Genomic DNA, 18,783 nt, shown 5'->3' with positions numbered 1-18,783 from the left:
TTCAAAACACAGCTCTTTTTCCTTGTCTGGGCTCTACTGTGTGTGGCATAACATGCAAGTGAATAGGACAGGAATGAACTGTGTAACAAACTACATTCTTCTTTTGTTCCTTCTTTCTTTATTTAGTTAATCACCACACAGTGATCTATCCTTCTTTGTATCCTTCCCAGAAACTTGGAGACAGGCAAGATGAATGTGTGACAGCCAGCACTTGGAACTGAACCAATCACCTCCAGAACTGAACACATCATCTCAAGGCTTCAGAAAGCCAGACATGGGGGAGGGGGGATATAACAGCTATGCATTTTTCTGCAAATGCCCTGATCCTCGAATGAATTGTGCATCACTGCTGGGTTAGAAAGGAAGCCCTCTGCCTACCTTCCTGGGGGGGGTCTTTTCATCACCTCGGAGAAGAGAGTACGTGGCACACAGCATGGTGACAGTACAAGACGCCACGTCAGCAGCAGGTCCTACAAAGCTTCGTGTTGCTCAGGGACCTGTCTGGTGCTGAGCAGTGAACACTGATGTGGTTCTGAACCTGCTCTAAGGCCCAAAACAGCCCTTAAAAAAATGGTCTTGTTCAGCGATGTCTATGTGAAATGATCCTTGTTGGCTCTACGACCAGGGGACACAAGGAGCTGAAAAGGATGTGGATAAATTAGAGAGAGTCCAGCCGAAATGGTTCAGAGGCTGGGCTACGTGACTTATGAGGAGAAGCTCAAGGAACTGGGCTGATTTAGTCACCTAAGGGGAGATTGAATAGCAGCTTTCAAATACTTGAAGGGTGGTTGCAAAGAGGATGGAGCTGGGCTGTTCTCAGTGGTGGCAGACGACAGCACAAGGAGTAATGAATGGGCTCCAGTTGCAGCAAGGGAAGTTTAAGTGAGATATTAGGAAGAACTTTCTCACTAGGAGGGTAAAGCATTGGAACGGGTAACCCAGAGAGGTGGTGGACTCTCCATCCTTGCAGGTTTTGAAGACCAGCTAGACAAAGCCTTGGCTGGGATGATGTAATTGGGGCTGGTCCTGCTTTGAGCAGAGGGTTGGACCAGATACGACCTCCTGAAGTCCCTTCACACCTTCACTGTCCATGATGCTATGACTGTATGAAAATGGCATGCATGAAATTTTGTATACTCCGGAGAGAGTCTCCTCCTCCAAGGCAGTCATCCAGATAGGTACAAACGGTTACCTCTGGCTCCTCAAGTACGCTGCCAGGACTTTGTAAATAGCCTTGGTAAAAGAAAAAAAATAGCCTAGCCTTAAAAAGTCCAGGCGTTGAACACTGTTCTGGTAATGGTTTGGACCTGCCCAGTATCTTAAGTATAGAGATATGGCACTATAAAAGTTAGCATCATGACAATTGAGAGCTGCTAACTACTCTTTTGGATCCGGAGACAGCAGCACAGAGGCTAAAACGACCATTTTCCCAGCGCTGACAATGTTCTCAAATCCAGAAGTGATCTCACTTCCCCTTTTCTGACTCCCATTTCAATAAAATCCTTTCTCTACGTGCTGCACCGCAACATCTCATTTCTCCAAGAGGAAATAGAGAAATGCTGTTTCCTGGCTCTGAAGAGGGACAGCAAAGTGGGTTGAGGGTGTAGGTGGGAAAGGTGTATCCTGCTGAAATGATCCGTCTGACCAGAAAGCCTGTTGATAGTCAGTGCCAGGACCCGTGACAGAACTGTAAGTAGTTTCCGCAGCAGATGAGTAAGTATGAAGGATTGAGAGAGTGGTTAGTTCATGAATCTTGATGCCCCATCTGGACTCGGGTTCAGCCTCCAGACCCTGGCTGGGACTGCGTCCGGACTCCTGGCTCTGGACTCAGATGCCTGACTCCAAGCCTAACTAGTTAGCTTGAATGCCAATGGCCCCTTCATGGAAGTCGTGGACCAGGAGGCATTGCTACCTGCCGCGATGTCCTTCCGACCAATTTCCCCTTTGGCAAATAAGTGCTCGATGTCTTCACTACGTTTCTGGGGCAGTTTGTCAATATGTTACTGCAGCGACGGAAATTGTATTGGACAAGCAGACCCTGACAGCTTGAAGTTGGAAATTGAAAGCTGGCCAATGAATAACCCTCGCGACCCAACAGAGATACTCGTTTCTGTTCCTTTTCAGCTGGAGTCATTTTTAGGTTGACGCTATATGTTCTTTTCATTCACAGTAGCAGCAACTAAAGAACTGCACACCAGAGGGAGAATAAAGATATTCTGCTCCCACAGAGGGTGCCAGCTATTGCTTATCTGCTTTTTTGAAGCTGGGAATGAAAATAGGTGGTGTATGCCTGGTATTTTTAGCAGGTTCCAGTAGGGCTTTGTTAATTGTGAGAGCTGCTCTCCCTGTTACAGACGTGCGTAAAATGTCCAAAAGCTTATGAAGGGCCTCCTGTATGTCTTCAACTGGAATCGAAACAGCGCAGATACCCTCCTCATCACATCTTGGAAGATTTTATGGGCCTCCAGGTATGACCGTGCTAAAGGGATTGTCGCCTCCCTTGGAGATGGAGGCAGCAGCTACTGCTGCATGAACATCCTTGCCGTGGGATTGTTCTTCCTCCTTGGAGACTTCCTCCATCTGCTGAGCATCTGGAAAGCATGCCTTAGGCTACTTCCTTTCTCTGCCTCTAAGCAGCTCCCGAGGTGACGCCCTCAAGCTATAGCCACAGTGAGGAGCCCTGGGGTCCAATCTGGCTGTGTAGGATTGCTATCAATGAAAGGAATAGGGACCCAACGCGGAGGATACGAGGGGATGGGTGAATATGCAGCTCAGAGGGATAGCTAGAATTCAGATACCTGTCCCAGCGTGCTGTCAACTTAGTAGCAGGTGCTGACATAAAGAGGTGCTGATAGCCATCTCACAGTCTTACTATGCATTCAAGGGGATGTGTCCTTGGTAAGTAATACTTGGTAAATAATACTACCAATAATACTAATACCAAGTGTCCTTGGTAAATAATACTAATTATTGTGTACACCCTCCTCTGATTCGGGATGTGAAGTCTCCTTAGGAAGAGGCTGAAACGGTGATTTTGACCGCTTCGGTACAGAAGTCTTATGAAGGGAAAGACCTCCAAGATTATAGGAGGAAGGATAGAATCATAAAAAATGAGGGTTGAAGGGACCTCAGGAGGTCATATCTACTCCAAACCCCTGCTCAAAGCAGGACCAGCCCCAACTACATCATCCCAGTCAAGGCTTTGTCTATCTGGGTCTTAAAAAGATACTTTTCCCCTACAATTCAAGGGTTTATCCAAGGGTATATGTTGTAGCTGTGTTGGTCTAAGGCCATAGGCAGGCAAGGATCTTTGGGTAAATCTGATATCTTTTATCCAAGGAAGCCACTGAGGTGATTAAAGGCTACTGAGGGATATTTCTGGATACCACAGGAAGAAGAATTGCTTCCACCATCTATCTGTGTGGCACATCGCATAACGGCAACCCACAAGCAGGACTCTAACCCAATGTCCGCGAGCAGGACTCTAAAACAACCATTAATTGTATCCTGCTCTACTCCTGCTACATCCTTCCACCCATTTTGACAGAAAACAGCCATCTTTCCAGTCTAAACACATCTGCTGAGAGCTCAGAGTCAATCTTTCTCCCCCCAATCTTTCTCCTGTTTGCTGGACAGAGGGGCGGAGAAAAAAAGAACTCTTTTCTCTCAGCAGCCTGCAAGTCAGAAAGCCCATTAGCGCCCGCGTGTCATAAATCCACACTTGATTATATCACAACAAGTGAAATGGAGAAAAATGACAGCCCCATTTGCAGCTGCCATATTTGGTTATGTGAGATAAGGAAGACATGTATAGCGTGGTGGTGGGCTTGGGAGGAGGAAGCGCGGGGGGACGGGGGGGGGATGATTGGGAACTGAACTTAAACAGAATATAAAAGGAAGTCATTAAGTAGGGAGGGGACCAGGACACGGAGATGGCTCCTTGGCAGGAAATTTATTTGTAGTTATTTGTTAAGCGATGCCTGCTCCAAGTTGTGATTAACTTATGTCGGCTGCAATTTTCTACTTCAAGATGTGGGGAGAAGAAGGGTGGTGGGGGGGAAGGAAAGCATTAAGAGCATCCAGGGCTCTGGGACTGCCTTTATCTGCTCCAGAAACCCGACCCTTAAAGGAAAACCAATGCAATTAGCTTGTGTTTTCATTGTTAAATACATATTTACTAGTCGAATGATTTAATTGCTGCACAGCTCTTAGGCACTGGCTTCTGGAGGAAGAGGGGCCAAATGGTTGGCATTACCTGCCATGACATGGAGCAGAGGGAGAGGGCTGGTGGACTTCACAGCCACAGAGTCCATTTCAGGGGGCCAAGGTCTGGGAAGGATCATCTGTGGGCAAAGAGGTATGCAGATAGAAGTAGCTATAGACATCCACCAGCAGTAGGTCTCTACTGCCCCCCCACAGCAGGGCTGCAAGAACATCTGCAACTCCAGAGGTGTTGGGTCTGCCATTGGAAACCGGCTTTGAACTCTGAAGCGCCCATTCGCTGTTGGGGACAGAGAATAGGACTATACAATAGGTCCAATCCAAGAGGGTACTTCCTTCATCCTGATGCTTGCTACTGGGCCCTGCATAATTGAGGATTTGCCTCAGATCAGAGCACCAGGAGAGAATAAAGTCTGCAAAAGGCTTTCCAGACTTCATTATTATTAATTGTATTTATGCCGGTAATGCCTATGGGCCAGGCAGGATGTAGCCTTGCTGCGCTAGCACTGTCTGAACACAGAGTAGCAGATGGTCTCTGCCCTGAAGAGCTTACAATCTAAACAGACATGGCAGATGTATTTTTGTCTAGCTTTCATGGCAGCATTAGCAAACGCCTTGCACTTACGGAGTGGATTACGTGCCCCAAACCCTGTTCTCTTTTCCTGACTTCTCTGCTAGAGAGCGAACTAAGGCTTGCTACCTCCTGCTGCAGCGAGGGAAAGCGAACCAGTAAGTGATTTGCCCGTGATCACAGACTAAGTTGGGGGCAGTGCATGTTCAGTCCATACCAGCAGCCCCCACTCCCTTGAGAAATGAGAGAAAGCAAGTAGATGAAGTAAGGAACTGCACTGGGGTCTGATCATAGCAAAGGTCTTGCAGACAAACCTCTAGGACATGCCTGGATTTTTTGGGGAGGACAGTACAGCAAGGGAAAGCATGTCTGGAGGGGGAAGGGAAGGGAGGAACCAGTCTTTACACATATTTGATCTCTCAAAGCATGAAAGGGTCCAATCCACATTGATGTGTTCGCTCATTGATCCTTCATTCTGCCCATACCAGAGAAAACCGAATTTTAACTAGGCTGTAATTACTTGTTTGTTCTTGGCAAGAGAAATCCAGCCCAGAGAGATGTGTGTGTGAGCCTGTTTACGCTACCACTGAATGCTGCATCCTTAACAGCCTTGTGAATTGAGAGAGGGGGAAGGGATCAGGAAGAAACGGCTTTAATTGTTTTATCTTTCAGGTTGTTAGTGTGCAGCTGATGGGGAATCAGGGCCGTATTTCTTAGAGCACGTAGAGCATGTTTGAAACTGCAGATTGGGCATATTATGAACCATCTCTGCAGCAGTCTGCCCTGGGTGAGACACAGGAATGCAAAGGGCTTCAGCTGGCGTGAAGAGTGAGAAAATCTGGCCACATCAGGGATTTATTAAAGTGAAAGGAGTGCATATTAGCCAACTAAAGGTGCCCAGTTCCAAATGGGCAAGGCGAAGGGGAGGTCTTAGGAGACGTGTGTCACTTTACATTGGGAATCGAAGCTGATGAGCTTTGTCCAGCTGAGCATATACATCTGCACTGCAACCTCAGAGTGCCCTGAGATGGAGGGCTCCCACCTGCTTCCATTCACATGTATTACATTTGGCGATGGACCAAGCTGCTCCAGAAGGATCTCCTGAGGGCCAACCAGTGTCCTTCACAGATGCTAATAGCTTCACTGCATTGCCAAGCTCGGTGCATCTGAGCAAAAGCCATCAGATGGGTTTTGCACCCACTCTGGGGCATACTGGGGATGTGGTGTAGCCGTGTGCTAAAAGAATATGGGATATAATGCCATGCTGGTGAGAATGATCACCCCTGGGGTGACCCACAGTTACTCAACAGTGGGTTATAGACTCATGTCCTCCTAAAAGTAGGTGGGCACTTTCCTTCCACTCAAGTAACAGGGTACCCAGCAGAACCCAAGGGGGCATCTCAGACACATCAAGGGAGAGCCAAACTATGGAGCATCTGCCAAGAAACACACTTAAGATAATGAGCTCATCAGCGCATGCCTGATGCCACTGCAGTGTTTATTAACACAGCTCCCAGAATCACTAATCCATCTTGTGGCACCCTGGGTAGTCTAGGAAGGGCCAGATTCTGCCATACTTGCCTTGAACAGTGCATGAAACACCAGGTATGTTCTCACTACAGGCTCAGCAGTGAAGTGTAGACACAACCAAGCTAGCTTTAAACTAGCTGGCTCAGAAACCAGTGACAGTTCAGCAATTGGCTCAATTTGGGCCAACTGACCTGGCTTTTCAGGCTGGTTTCCAGCCTACATTGACATCTGTACTGTTGTTGGTAGCCGAGGCAGCCAGCCTAAACTAGCTTGCGTGTGGCTACACCATGCTGTAGTCACTTCTGTGCCGGTGGTGTAGACATATCCAAAATCAACAGGACTGCTCAAGCGGGGATGGTGCTACTCCATGTGAGCAATGAGTCAAGGCAGCAGATCAGGTTCTGGGTCCAGAGTGCCAATCTCCTACTTTAGAAAAGTTCCCAATAAGCAAGACGACTCTTGAAGTCTCATGGGTGACCTCATGCAGATGCTGGCCAGACTCAGTGCTGCTTATCTGCAGAGATCTGGGGTGATGAGACTTGCAGATAGTGCGGCTACCCACTGATAACAGCAGCAATGCTCCTGTGCCAGCTGCATTTGGGGTTGAACCAGAGAGTGCTGGAATGAACGGGAATCTTTCCACTGACATGCTGGGCTTTGCATCAGTCCCTGCCAGGCAGGCATGGAGGAGGGAGCAGAGCAGACCCTGCAGTCCCCCGTACATGGGATGCTTCCTGGAGCCAGGGAGAGCTGTGTGCATGCAGCATTGGGCGCTGGGAGTGTTCCTGGCAGAGTTGCTGTGCTGAATCCTTGCAGCTAAGATGGGCTGGAGGGAGGGGGAAATAAAGGTCCAGCACATTTGAGTTTAGATAAGAAACCAAAATATTGTTATGAGTCATTCATTACTGCTCTATAACTATGCGCGTTTGCATGCAAATAACTGTAATGACATAAACGGTTATAAAATAAGTCTCTTACCATATGAACTCGGTAGAGAATGCTAATTCCCAGAGTCATGAATGGCTTAGAGAAATCAATCACCTTCTCCCGCTCTGCAGTAATCGTCAGGCCAGCCACTGCCAAGTCGGCTTTCTAAACAGACAGGAAGGCAGAGATTGTCAGCAGCCCTGCCCCAGAGGCCAGGTGCCCAGGTGGGAAGGCGTGCAGAGAAATGCATCCCGGCTCAGAGAATCCCCAGCTCCAAATATTCTCCCCTCCAAAGGCACCAAACCCCCATGGCCACAGAAAACCCTTCTATTTAATGAGACATGGGAGAAATCCTGGCTTTACTGGGAGCTGTGCCATGGACTTCAGGATGCCACCCCCCGAGGTGGCACAAAACCCAGCACCAAGGTAGATGTCACCTGGTGTGACTATGCAGTCAGCTGCTGCCCAGGAGCACAACTGAGCGCTTAGCTGGTCTCACCCAGCCTTAACCCCCCTCCGCCTGGCTGCTTTCTGCTTCTTCCTAGTGGAGCGAGGTTCCCTATCCCCAGCCTCTCTGGAGCTCCTGCTATCCATCTGCAAAATGGGCACTGTCATCCTCTGTTTCGTGGTCAGAATCCCAGTTAGGATCCCGCTGTGCTAGGTGCTGTACAAACACAGACAAAGCAGAGCCAGGCCCTGTCCCAAAGAACTTACAATCCAAAATGAACACCTACAGCACCTGCTTCTCAGAGGGAAATAAGGGAAACCATCCCTACTGGCAAGGTGATTTGAAGAGGATGCCAGAAACCCGTGAGACCTGCCCTTCCCACACCGCACAGGATTGCTGCAGCTCAGGAACTCGCTGCCTATGCAGGATCTTTGGAGACGGGCCCTAAGCATCACTGCTATACTGCCAACCCCAAGAATTCACGCTTACTAATCAAGTAATTTTTTTTGTGTGTTTTTTGCAAATATCTAGTTGGTCTAATAAACAACATCACTTCTGCCACGAGTTCTGATTCCAGTTATGAATCGGTCACTGAGAAATCACAAGACCAGCTGCAAAATGAGAAGATCAAGGAAACACAGAGAGTTTCAACAACTGCCACTTTTCTTTCCTTTTTTGAGTTTTTTGGGGGCACAGGTGCCACAGGCCACAGCCTCCGGCACTTCTTCTCAAATGCGAGGGCTAGGGTTTTGATACTAATGGAAGCCGATTTTGCTGTAATCGCCTGACTCCAAGAACCGAGGAACCATTAGAAACCGCCTCGGCAGTCAGAAAATGAAATCGATGACAAGCCAACAGTGGAAATGGCTGCAAGCAAAATGCTGAAAGCAAACAGAACAGCCCCTGCTAGAGAGCTGCAGGATTTGCACCTTCGCAGCACCTCGCGGAGACCTCCTGCCCTTGAGCTAAAGAGATAACTCCACCAGGTGATAACAGGAGAAAGACTGCTATCCTTTTGTGGCCTCAGCCACCACCCAAAACGCACACCTCCACAAATGGTGGCATCAAGCAAATTAGGTTAAAATAAACTAATAAATAACCCTTCTTCCATTTTTATAATTTAGTATCACACATAAAGGAACTTCACGTTAAATAACATATTTATTATTAGACCTTCCTTTAATGGCTTTAACTGCTGTTTGTCAAATGAGGTTTGCACGGCTCTCTTACATATGTATTGCTTCCTCTCTCCTACATGTATACTTATGTTATTTTCAGAGTAAGCAGTGACAATTGTGCAAGGGGGGGGAAGAAAACCAGCTTGTACTTTCCACCGCTGATTTCCACCAGGGCCACACAGCAGCCAGTACACTATCATGACTTGAAGAGCCAATAAAATATGCAGCTTATCTCTCCGGATCCATGCCCTACTTGTAAATGCACCGTGAGATGGCAAATTCGCATGTGCGTCTCTCTCTGCATGCTGCCTGAACCTGCTGCTGTTGCAGGATTTTCTTAAGAATAACTGGATTAATCATCTTCTGGCAGAGGCTCTCAGAAATCTTTCCCCATTTAAAGTCATGCAGCGAAAGGGCTGTAAAATGTAGGACCTGCTGCAAGAGCAAAAACAAAGTGTCGGTTTATTGGAGCTCTATTTTATTACCCGCAGGAAGGGGGGAAAAAGGCAGCAAAAATCTGCCCAACAGTAAGTAAGGTGCACGGGTCAAGGAGAAAGTGGTATTTCACATTCTGGGCAGGAGAGGTTTATTGGAGAAAGCGGAGCCGGATTCTGTGTTAGGATGCAGAGATAGGTGATTCTTAAAGAAGCTGAGACTGGAATTAGAAGCCAGGGGAAATTCCTATCTATCCAGCCATCTACCTATGATGGTTTAAATGGCATCTATGACCACAGTCTGGCAGGGTGGTTGGGCATGGGAGTAACCACCCCCCAAGTGCTGAACACCCCGGCGTATAACTATTAGATTTGACCAATCTAAGCGCCATGGTATTGAAGGGATTCTGAGATTAGGGAAAGCCCCGGACGAGCTATACTTGACTTGCCTACACTTCGAGGGATTTGCTGAGATAGCAATACCGGGGAGAGCTGTACCTGAAAAGCTCCCTAATGAAGATGCAGCTTTTATGACAAGAGAGTTCTTGCGTGGTATAGCTTAAAGCAAATCATACTGGAATGAAGATACACTGGCAAAGGAAAAGCAAACCCTGCGTTATTGGCAAGTGGTTGGACTGGAAAACTCTCAAGGTCCTTCCCATCCTATGGTAAGCAGGTGATCACTGAAGAGACCACCTCTTAGGTGCCAATAGGGCTAGTCCTCTGTCTTCAGGTCTGTCTTCACATTCCCTTTTCTATCTGCCTAGCTTCTGTGCACCCAGCCCTTTCTCTTGCCCCCAGTGCAGTGCTTTTTCCCTGTTTCAGCTCGGCTGCGAGCCATTCAGATCCTAGGCATGGATATGCTCCGCAGTCAAGTGCATTGGCTGATGCAAGCTCTTGCCAAGGCCAGCTAGAGCCAGCACCAAGGATTCGGGGACACGATTGCAAACTCAACGTGCAGATGACTGAACATGGAACAGCAGTATGCTTTTCAAGGACAGGGTGAGGATGGGGGGTCCTTGGGGAGAGGGGAAGGAGGGGGTCTGAAGAGAGCACACGGAGGCACCACTCAGCCAGCAAGCTGGTTCCTCTATCTGAATCCAGGGGCAGTGCCTTTGAGGAGGCGGAGGAGGAGGAGTGCTGTTATGCCACCTAGATCCCCCCCTGCCGATATCCTAGGAGCAAGCCCTGGGTGGGAGCTATTAGGCAGAAGATAGTGGGAGTCGTGGGAACTGAAAGTCAGCCTGAGTTCAGCAGCTAACTAGGCGAGGAAAGCAGGAGCCTTGGCACAGAGTCGGGGCTTGGCCCAGAGGTCAGACGTGGGGAAGTCACTCCCCAGAGCAGCCCCCCGAGGGGAGAGGAACTACACCAGCGCGGCAGCAGTCAGGAGCAAACCTGGAAGACTTTGTTCCAAGGTTACCGAGTCTCAGTGTCACTGAAAATCCGACTTACAGCACCGTATCCTGAGAAGGCTTAGGTAAATTTCAAGAAACTCTGCCTGAGACTAGAGATAGGAGAGACTATTATTTTTAAATATCCGGCTTTTGCGACGAAGAAAGAAAACCCATGCCTGCACTGACAGCCGCTACAAAGCCATTACATATGTCCTTTCTTCTGCATTTAAGCCCTGAGCATGCCAACTCCTAGGGGTTTTTTTTATTTCTCCTGGCCCGGGATGGATTTTAACTCAGTCGAAAGCTACCTGCCCACCACAGCCTGGAGGAGCAGCACTGAATCTAGGGGTCAGATGCATTACTCAGGTGGTTTAAAGGGGCGTCGCTGCACTGATGTCCAAGGACTAGTGCCAAGGGGAAAGAAAGCAGCCGGGTTTAGTCGGAGGAGGGTACATGCCATGCTGCCATTGTGGGAACCTGCTAAGAAACAAGTCCCACCTGCTGCCTCTCTCTCAGCATGCACTGCTTGCCAAAAAATGCTGCCAGGTCATTTTTTAGATTGTGCTGAGGGACGCAGTCATGATCTGTGCCACAGGCACGCTCCTGAGAGCGGTGCTGGGTATGACAGGTGGCCACCCACTCCTTCAGCCAGTGTCAGGGGAGCTCTTGCTTTCCTCTTGAGACTTCAGCATTGTCCTACTGGCAACTGCTCCAGCGGGCAGGCGTGACAGCAACCTCCTGCCGATGCCTGATCTGGTGCAAATCCATCCCCCCTTCTTCCTTGTTAAACCAAACCTCAGTGCAGCACCGAACCTCGGCCTTCATGTCTTTATGGTGCCATATCTGGGGCTCTCTCTCTGTCTCTCGAAACAGTGGGAAGTCATGAAAGTTAAGAGCTGGGTTCTGACGGCCATAAATTTGATCTGCGAGGCACATGTGTTCATAGCCTCTGCCTGAATGCCACTGCCTCGTGCTTGCGACTTTTGCTTCAAAATGGCCAGGAGAGACGGGCCTTTCCCACCGTGGCTCGCTGAGGTTGCATCTCTTAGTAACTATGGGAGCTTTGCCAATGCAAATGCTCAGCACCCATTCCTCACTCAAGCCCAGGTAGAAGGCATCACTGAGGTTTCATCATGCCAGATCTGGGGAAGGTGCATCACTTCCTCGCTGCTTTTGAAACCTGTCCGAGTTCAAGCATTGGGAGGAAGGGAACAGGGTAGAGCCAGACACTACTACGTGCCTCTTATTCCTCCAATGGTGTGCTGCATTCGCACAATCAAGGCGAACACTAAATAAACTAAAAATAAAAAGCCAAGCGCATTATGGGAGCACAGCCTGATGCTTCTAGAGCAGACAACAGCTTAAATGAGAACAAAACTCTAGTTGGATCCGAGGAGCCCCGGGTGCATGGATGTCTGCAATGAAACGTATGACCTGCCACGGCTAGCGCTGCTGCTAAGCGCGGCTGCTGCCGGCGCTCTGAGTGCCCATGCTGGAATATGCCGATGCTGCAGCTGAGCACGAAATTAACTGTTGAGCCTGTGTCTGGGTGCTAAGAAGGAGGCACAATTAAACAGATTTAAGAAGTAAAAGGCGGGGATTTTCCATCTGGAGAGCAAAGCTGCCTCCTCCAGTGCCAGCCTGACTGCAGATGCCAGCAGAGCTCATCCTGATGCCAAGGGTGACGAGTGGTGAGTGATGTCAAGCGGCGGCTTGATGAGGAGGGTCCCCGTGGGAGTAATCCCCATGGCTCTCGGCACCGTCTGGGAGGTGATCCCTGCCCTGGCCCCTCAGCGGCTTCCCGCTCAGCCATCAAAACTAAACAGGGAGAAGTCCAGACACTTAGCAGCTCTGAGCAAACTCTTGTGTGAATTCAGCGCTGGCAAAACAAGCCCCGAAAGCAGGCCTTGCAACAAGGCTGGGGGTCCCAAAAGATGACAGATTTGGCTACAAGCAACACCCCCAAACTCACGTCCCATTTCTATAACACAAGCTTTTTGCCCAGCAGGCTGCATGGGCAGTACCTGGGCTGTCCGTGGGCTGGACCCAGCCAGTGGTCCTAATCCGGCACCCAGGGTGGGTGTTGCAAGGAGCAGCCTGGCCCTGACCTAGCCATGCAGGGAAGGGGGCTTGGCTCAGCCCCAGCTCAGGATGATGGGGCAGAGCCCATCCTATGGGACAAAGAAGGTGTGACCTGGCCCCAAACCAGCTGCATGGGTGGGGGGAAGGAGGGGGAGGGTGTGTGGCTCAGCCCCGATCTGACCATATGGGGGCAAGGGGACATGGCCTAGCTCTGACCCGCAGAGCAAAGCTTGGGAATTTGGCAGCGGGTAGGGTGGCAGTATTAGCAAGCCAACATCTAGTGCCCCACAAAACACCTGACTTGGTTTCCCCACACTGCCCAGTCCCAGCTGCTTCTGCTGGCTCCTGTTCTTCCTTCAACTCTCCGGGGGGGCACCTTAGCAGAAGCAGCTGACATGTATCGTCTGTGGGCACTCCTGCCTCTGCTGAGACCCCGGGAGCCCCCGAACCCCTTCGTCCCCCTAAGGTTGCTTTGCAACTGGCAGGAAAAACCAGGAGCTGGACATTCATCCATGGGGACCAGGGGTGTGACCCACCAGAGCCATTTTACATGGAGACCCCTTGGCACCAGCAATCGCTTCCAAGGTGGGCTGAATCCTAACTGCTGACTACACAGGAAAACATGCCACATCCCTCCAAGCATCTGCTAAGTCCTTCACCTGAAACAAGGCACCCGAGTTCTCCCAACTCCTGCTGACATCAATGGGAGCTGATAGTGCTTCAGACCTTCAAGGAGGTGGTCGGGACCTTGCAAAGTCAGGCCTTTAAACAGCAGCTAGACTAGCAAGCAATGAGACGTCCCAGAAGTTTTAATCTTTCTTGAAGAAAGACTGATGCTAATGTAGCCCTGGCCACAATTATGCATGCAGAACAACAGAGTGGGAGCAGAGCAAGGGGAGTTCTGGAGAACAAAATGCCCAGTAATAAGAAATGCCTCTGCTGGAAAAAGACGGCTGCAAATGGTCTGCATTATCCTGCCAAATGCTTGCTGCTCTTGTATCAACAGGCAACACTCTTCTGGCCTTCCTCTCTCTCTCTTTGCCCCACCATCCTCCATCTCATCTTCTTCTTTGGCTTGAACGTCAGTCAGATCTGCCAGTACAACCGCATACAGCTCTTCTCCCCCAGCACACCCACCAAACTACTTCTCTAGCTGAAACTCTGCACCAACAGCCCGCTTCACTGCAAACTGAAATGAAAAGCTGCTACCAAGTGCAGGTCAGGGCTTAGGCTGCATGACCCCCTTCCCCAGCCTTTAAATAGCTTCTTTCCAAGCTCGCTCCCCTTTGCACTCACATTTCCTTCCTCCCCGCCTTTTAAGCAAAATTTGTGCTGGCCAAAGGTTAGACCTGGAAGATTAAAGCCACCCAGCTTGCCACAGAACAGGCAGCTGCCAAACACCAAGCCCCTGAGAAGCAGAACGAACCTTTATCTAGAAAGCACACTCTCGAACACTGCAGCTCACAACAGGAGGGAGGGAAATTGCTTTTGTAGCTGTCCCTCTTCCATGCAAGGCATTTTAATGTACTTCATGCAGGAAGGGGGGAACCGCACTAGGTCAGAGCACCTTGCAACCCTGTGCTCTCACGTGCCACCCTCTCCCCTAGACGAGCCTTCCTGCAGGAGCCAGCCAGTGTCCCCATGCAAGTCACTCTAGTACGTGCATTTTCCAGTCTTGTTCACACCATGGTACCGTGCAATGGCCCAACCAGGATCAGGGCTCCACTGGAGCGGGTTCTGTGCAACCCCGCTGGGAGACAGATGCTATTCGTAACAGCTAACCCTAAAGCATCCAAAGAGCTGTTACTTCACCCATTACTGGACATTTGAGAGAGATGATTGAAGTGATACCTACAGACTACTATCAGTTGACGGAGAGCAGCCGCTGACAGCCTGATTGGGTGTGCAAGTACTCTGCACAGGAACTTGTTTGTCTTATTGTTACCTGCCCCAACCCAACCCAACCACTCCATTAACTTGTTGCATCTTCTTGTTAGCCTATTGTATGTGCTACTCCATGTCTCTACAGCCTCTGATGCACCAGTGCTCTTGCTCTTGACTGGGGCCTTTTGGGATTCGTGTACTACAGTACAAAAAAGAAGAACCTGATGAATGCTAGGGGATGGTAGCTATAGCTATGCTGCAGCATAGTTCCCTACTGACTGGGTTGCACAGTAAAAAAATCTCCTAGCTCCATAGCTTAGCCTTGCACTTTGGGAAGACAAGGACTTCAAGACAGGTGGTTTTGGCAGCTGTTGGGAAAGACTCTCTCCAAACCATCTCTGCTCCTTAGAGCTGTAGCAGTGACAGAGTTAATCACTGAAGTTTCATCACAAGTTGATGCCCAGACACTATGAAGACACATTGAGCATAGCCAGAAACTCACGGCCAAAGGCAGCAAAGACAGTTGTATCAGAATAAAGAAGAAGCTTTCACATTGCCTTGAAAATACATTTAGTGGCTTGTATCAAGCTAACAAATACATTCCAGCTTGAGGACGAGCAAGCGAGAGAAAACCATGAGGGACTCAAAGTGAGAGACTATATTGTAAAGGGAAAAAGTGAGACATAATTCTTTCAGCCCATCCCTATTGTCCCTGAAGGCTGCGGCACCAAATAATACGAAACGTGGAAGATTTGCTGTTCTTTCACGTTTCCTTGTTACAGTTAGTGCTTGTCCAAGGCACCAGTCAAACTGATGGAGTCTGAAACTTTCTATCTAGCCCCATGGCAGGTTTGGCAGGGAGAGGGGTCACAACGCTATCCGCTGAGGGGCTCCCCTCCTGAACCCACCACCAGGGAGGAGAGAGGAGCTTGGCCTTCCCAACTCATTCACTGCTCGATTCACAAAGGGCCCAATTAACATTGTGATTTCAGCCAAGATTTGGCCTGAGCTTTCCAAATCTGTTTCCCCCTGAAGCCAAAGTCCCATTAGATGGTAACAACGTTGGGTGTCTGCTGACCCAAACCAGCTGCTGACCTAGAAGTGAAGGAACCTATAGCCCTTTCACTCATCCCCAGGGCCATCCACTCCTGGCGTGCGTTCGCTCTTAATTAGCTCTGCGCGCAGGTCGATAAGATATGCACTTGTGTATTTGGGTCAACAACAAATTTGTATTTATATAGCATCTCTTTTCAATCATATTATATAGCACAATTAGCGGTAATAGAATTTCCAGCACTTAAGAATAAATCAATGGCTGGTTAATTTAGAAGCAATAAAATAAAATACGGTTTTTTTCCCCCCCAACAACCCATAGTCACTTTATGGGGAATCAGTGCCCCAGGATGGGTTATCAAGACCAAAACTGTGACAGGATAATAATACAGGCCTAGATAATTCTATGTCCTTTCTAGTTATGCGGACAAAGAGCATGGTAATCACATTTCATGTCTTTGACTATTAACTGATCAGGGTCAGAAAGGAATCACCCTTTAACAATAGCATAGCATTGCCTAAGCAATCCAATGCATTGCCTTCTGCTGCAGCTCTATGTGCTAGCCATGGCTGTAGGGTGGCAAGCCAATTTGATGGATAAAGCAGCAACCAGTGAAGAGATAGCCCTGGGGTTTACAGTGGACAATAAACTGAATATGAGCCAGCAATGGGCCGTTGTTGCCAAGAAAGCTATCAGGATACTGGGCTGCATTAGCAGGAGCGGTGCCAACAGATCAAGAGAAGTGATTGTTCCCCTCTATTCAGCTCTGGTGAGGCTGCAATGGGCTCAAGTTATAAGAGGGGAAGTATAGGTTAGACATTAGGAAAAGCTTTCTTATTAGGAGGAAAGTAAAGCACTAGAGCAGGTTCCCCAGAGAGGTGGTGGACTCTCCATCCTGGGAGCACCTCACCCCTTGTTCCCCTACCTCCAATTCCAGAATCCTTCTGGGGCAGGGCAGGGGGCATCATAATCAGAGGGCAGTCTCATATCTGCGGCCCACTCTCAGTTCAATAAAAGGATTGTAAGGCTTTGCTACACCACTCAAACCCTTTATCCAGTGTGCAGGGACCCCCGGGGTCTGATATTTGCGCTCTATGTTCTTACTACTATTTATTTACAGGTGCTGAAGCCCCCCTCTTCACCTACCAGACCAGCAAAGATACTCCTTCAGTGGCATCACTGCATGGCTAGTGATGAACTGGATGCAAAAGCATTTGCAGGAGTAGGGCTTTGTTTTTTGAGTGCCCCAGAAAGTTTGCAGATGTTGGTATAGGGATCAGGCCGGTGAGAAGCAGCTGTCATACAAAGCAGGGAGTTTTGCAATTGTATTCACCGTGCAGAAGTGTATGTTTTATTTAAAAGGGACAGAAAAAACCAAACAAACCAAAAACCACCCAGTTGCATGCACATAAATGACTAAAGTCTAATTCAGTAAGAAACCTAAGCTTGGGTGCTTCCCTGAATATTAATGAGATGCAAACCCTGGTGCTTCTGAGAAATGAGCCTCAGTTTTGCTAAGCAGCTCTTCCAACACTTCTTCTGAACAGAGATTAAGTGCTGGGCCAGGATACTTCAGCTCTTTTGGAAGTGAGTGGTACTCAAGTAGCAGGCAATGGTGGCTGTCTCCAGATTACAGACATCACTGTAGCGGTCCCAGCAAACTCTTTAAAGCAGGCACAATTTAGACAGGAGCAATGAGCTTCAAGCCAGAATCTCTAGGTGAACAGCTACAGCCTTTGTAATGCCAAAAAGGAGACTAGACAATAATTAATTATATCTTGTGCTTGTTTAGTTTTTTCTACCCCTCGTTCTCAACGTGCTTTCCAAAACAGGTCAGAATCATTATCGCCATTTAGTAGAGGAAGAAACTGAGGCACAGAGACAGAGAGTGACTTGCCCAGCATCGTCAGCAGGCCAAAAGCAAAACTAGGAACAGAATTTAGCTCTTCAGAGTCCCAGCACAGTGCTTCACATAGGCTGCAGCCCCTGCCCTGCACCGGTTGCTCAGAAAGGTCCTCCTTGTCTTTAAACATTTATGAAAGTGTGTCTGCAGAGAGGTGCGTCTCAGGGCTGGGCTGGTTGGTGGCAGCAAACCCCAGATTATTCGTGAGATGTTCTTATTATTGGTTTCTCATGAACAGTATTATACTATAGGGAACAATCCTGCCCTGTCTGGGAGGGGGAAGGTGACAGGGTCTGATCCAAAGCACACTGTAGCCATCTGAAAGTCTCTTGTCAACTCCAATGGCTTTGGAGCAGGCCTACGGCGAACATACCACATGAGTTTTTTTGTCTTCCCCAGTTTTTACCTGGGTCTTTCTCAGTTCTCTCCAACACTGTCTTGCTCAAACAGGAGCAAACACCTTCTGAACAAGGTTAAGCAAGGTATGAAACCCCCGTTTCTCCATGAAGATGAGGTTAAAACACTTATCTCCGCCAAAAAAAATAAAATTAAAAAAAAATCAGCAGCTACCATTTATACTGTCAAGGTTAGTAGGCCAAAAATTTGATGGCTTGTTTCTTCTCTTTGTTTGCAGAGATCACACGCTGCTTTGTGTGCATTGCTCTTCTCTACCCCAAAGACATAATGCAGATTGGTTTTTATGTGCAGTCCCACATGTATAAAAACTATGCCAACAGTCCAGAGCATTTGCAAACAAACTGAAAGAAAAAGTAATAAAGAGGGGGCCAGGACCTCGGCTGGTGTCAGTAGGCAGAGCCCCATGGGGAGAACATGAAGCCCAAGAGACAGGGTGCTGGCCTGGGATGTGGGAGTCTCCAGTTTAATTCCTTCCTCTGCCATAAACATCCCATGTGACCTTGTTTCTCCAAGCCTCAAGGTAATGGTACTTCCCTACCATTGGGAAAATAATATGTTGAGGATTATGAGGTGCTCAGATGCTATAGTGATGTGGATGTGTAAGAATTATAGGTAGATTAACTTTAATGCTGATTCACACCTGCTGAGGCGCTGCAATCTGGTTCTCTCATACACCCCTATAATAACAAGGAAGTACACAAACCGCACAGCAAACAAATATTGGTTGCAATAACATCTAT

General features: G+C 48.6%; 1 protein-coding gene across 8 annotated transcripts in view; it reads right to left on the bottom strand.

Annotated features, from left to right (window-relative positions):
• Positions 1-18,783, bottom strand: part of GRIK4 (glutamate ionotropic receptor kainate type subunit 4) — a 271,109-nt gene that overhangs the window by 16,435 nt on the left and 235,891 nt on the right. For all 8 annotated transcript variants that reach the window (XR_003093249.1, XM_025200022.1, XM_025200021.1 and 5 more), the window contains one exon: positions 7,301-7,414. Coding sequence is in view for 7 of the 8 variants with exons in the window: in XM_025200022.1 (XP_025055807.1) it covers positions 7,301-7,414 (114 nt within the window). In the remaining variant the exon portion in view is untranslated. The remainder of the gene's footprint in view (positions 1-7,300; positions 7,415-18,783) is intronic.

This window comes from Alligator sinensis, unplaced genomic scaffold (genome assembly GCF_000455745.1).
Source record: "Alligator sinensis unplaced genomic scaffold, ASM45574v1 scaffold278_1, whole genome shotgun sequence".
Lineage (NCBI taxonomy): Eukaryota > Metazoa > Chordata > Crocodylia > Alligatoridae > Alligator > Alligator sinensis.
This window is presented reverse-complemented; position numbering and strand designations above follow the sequence as displayed.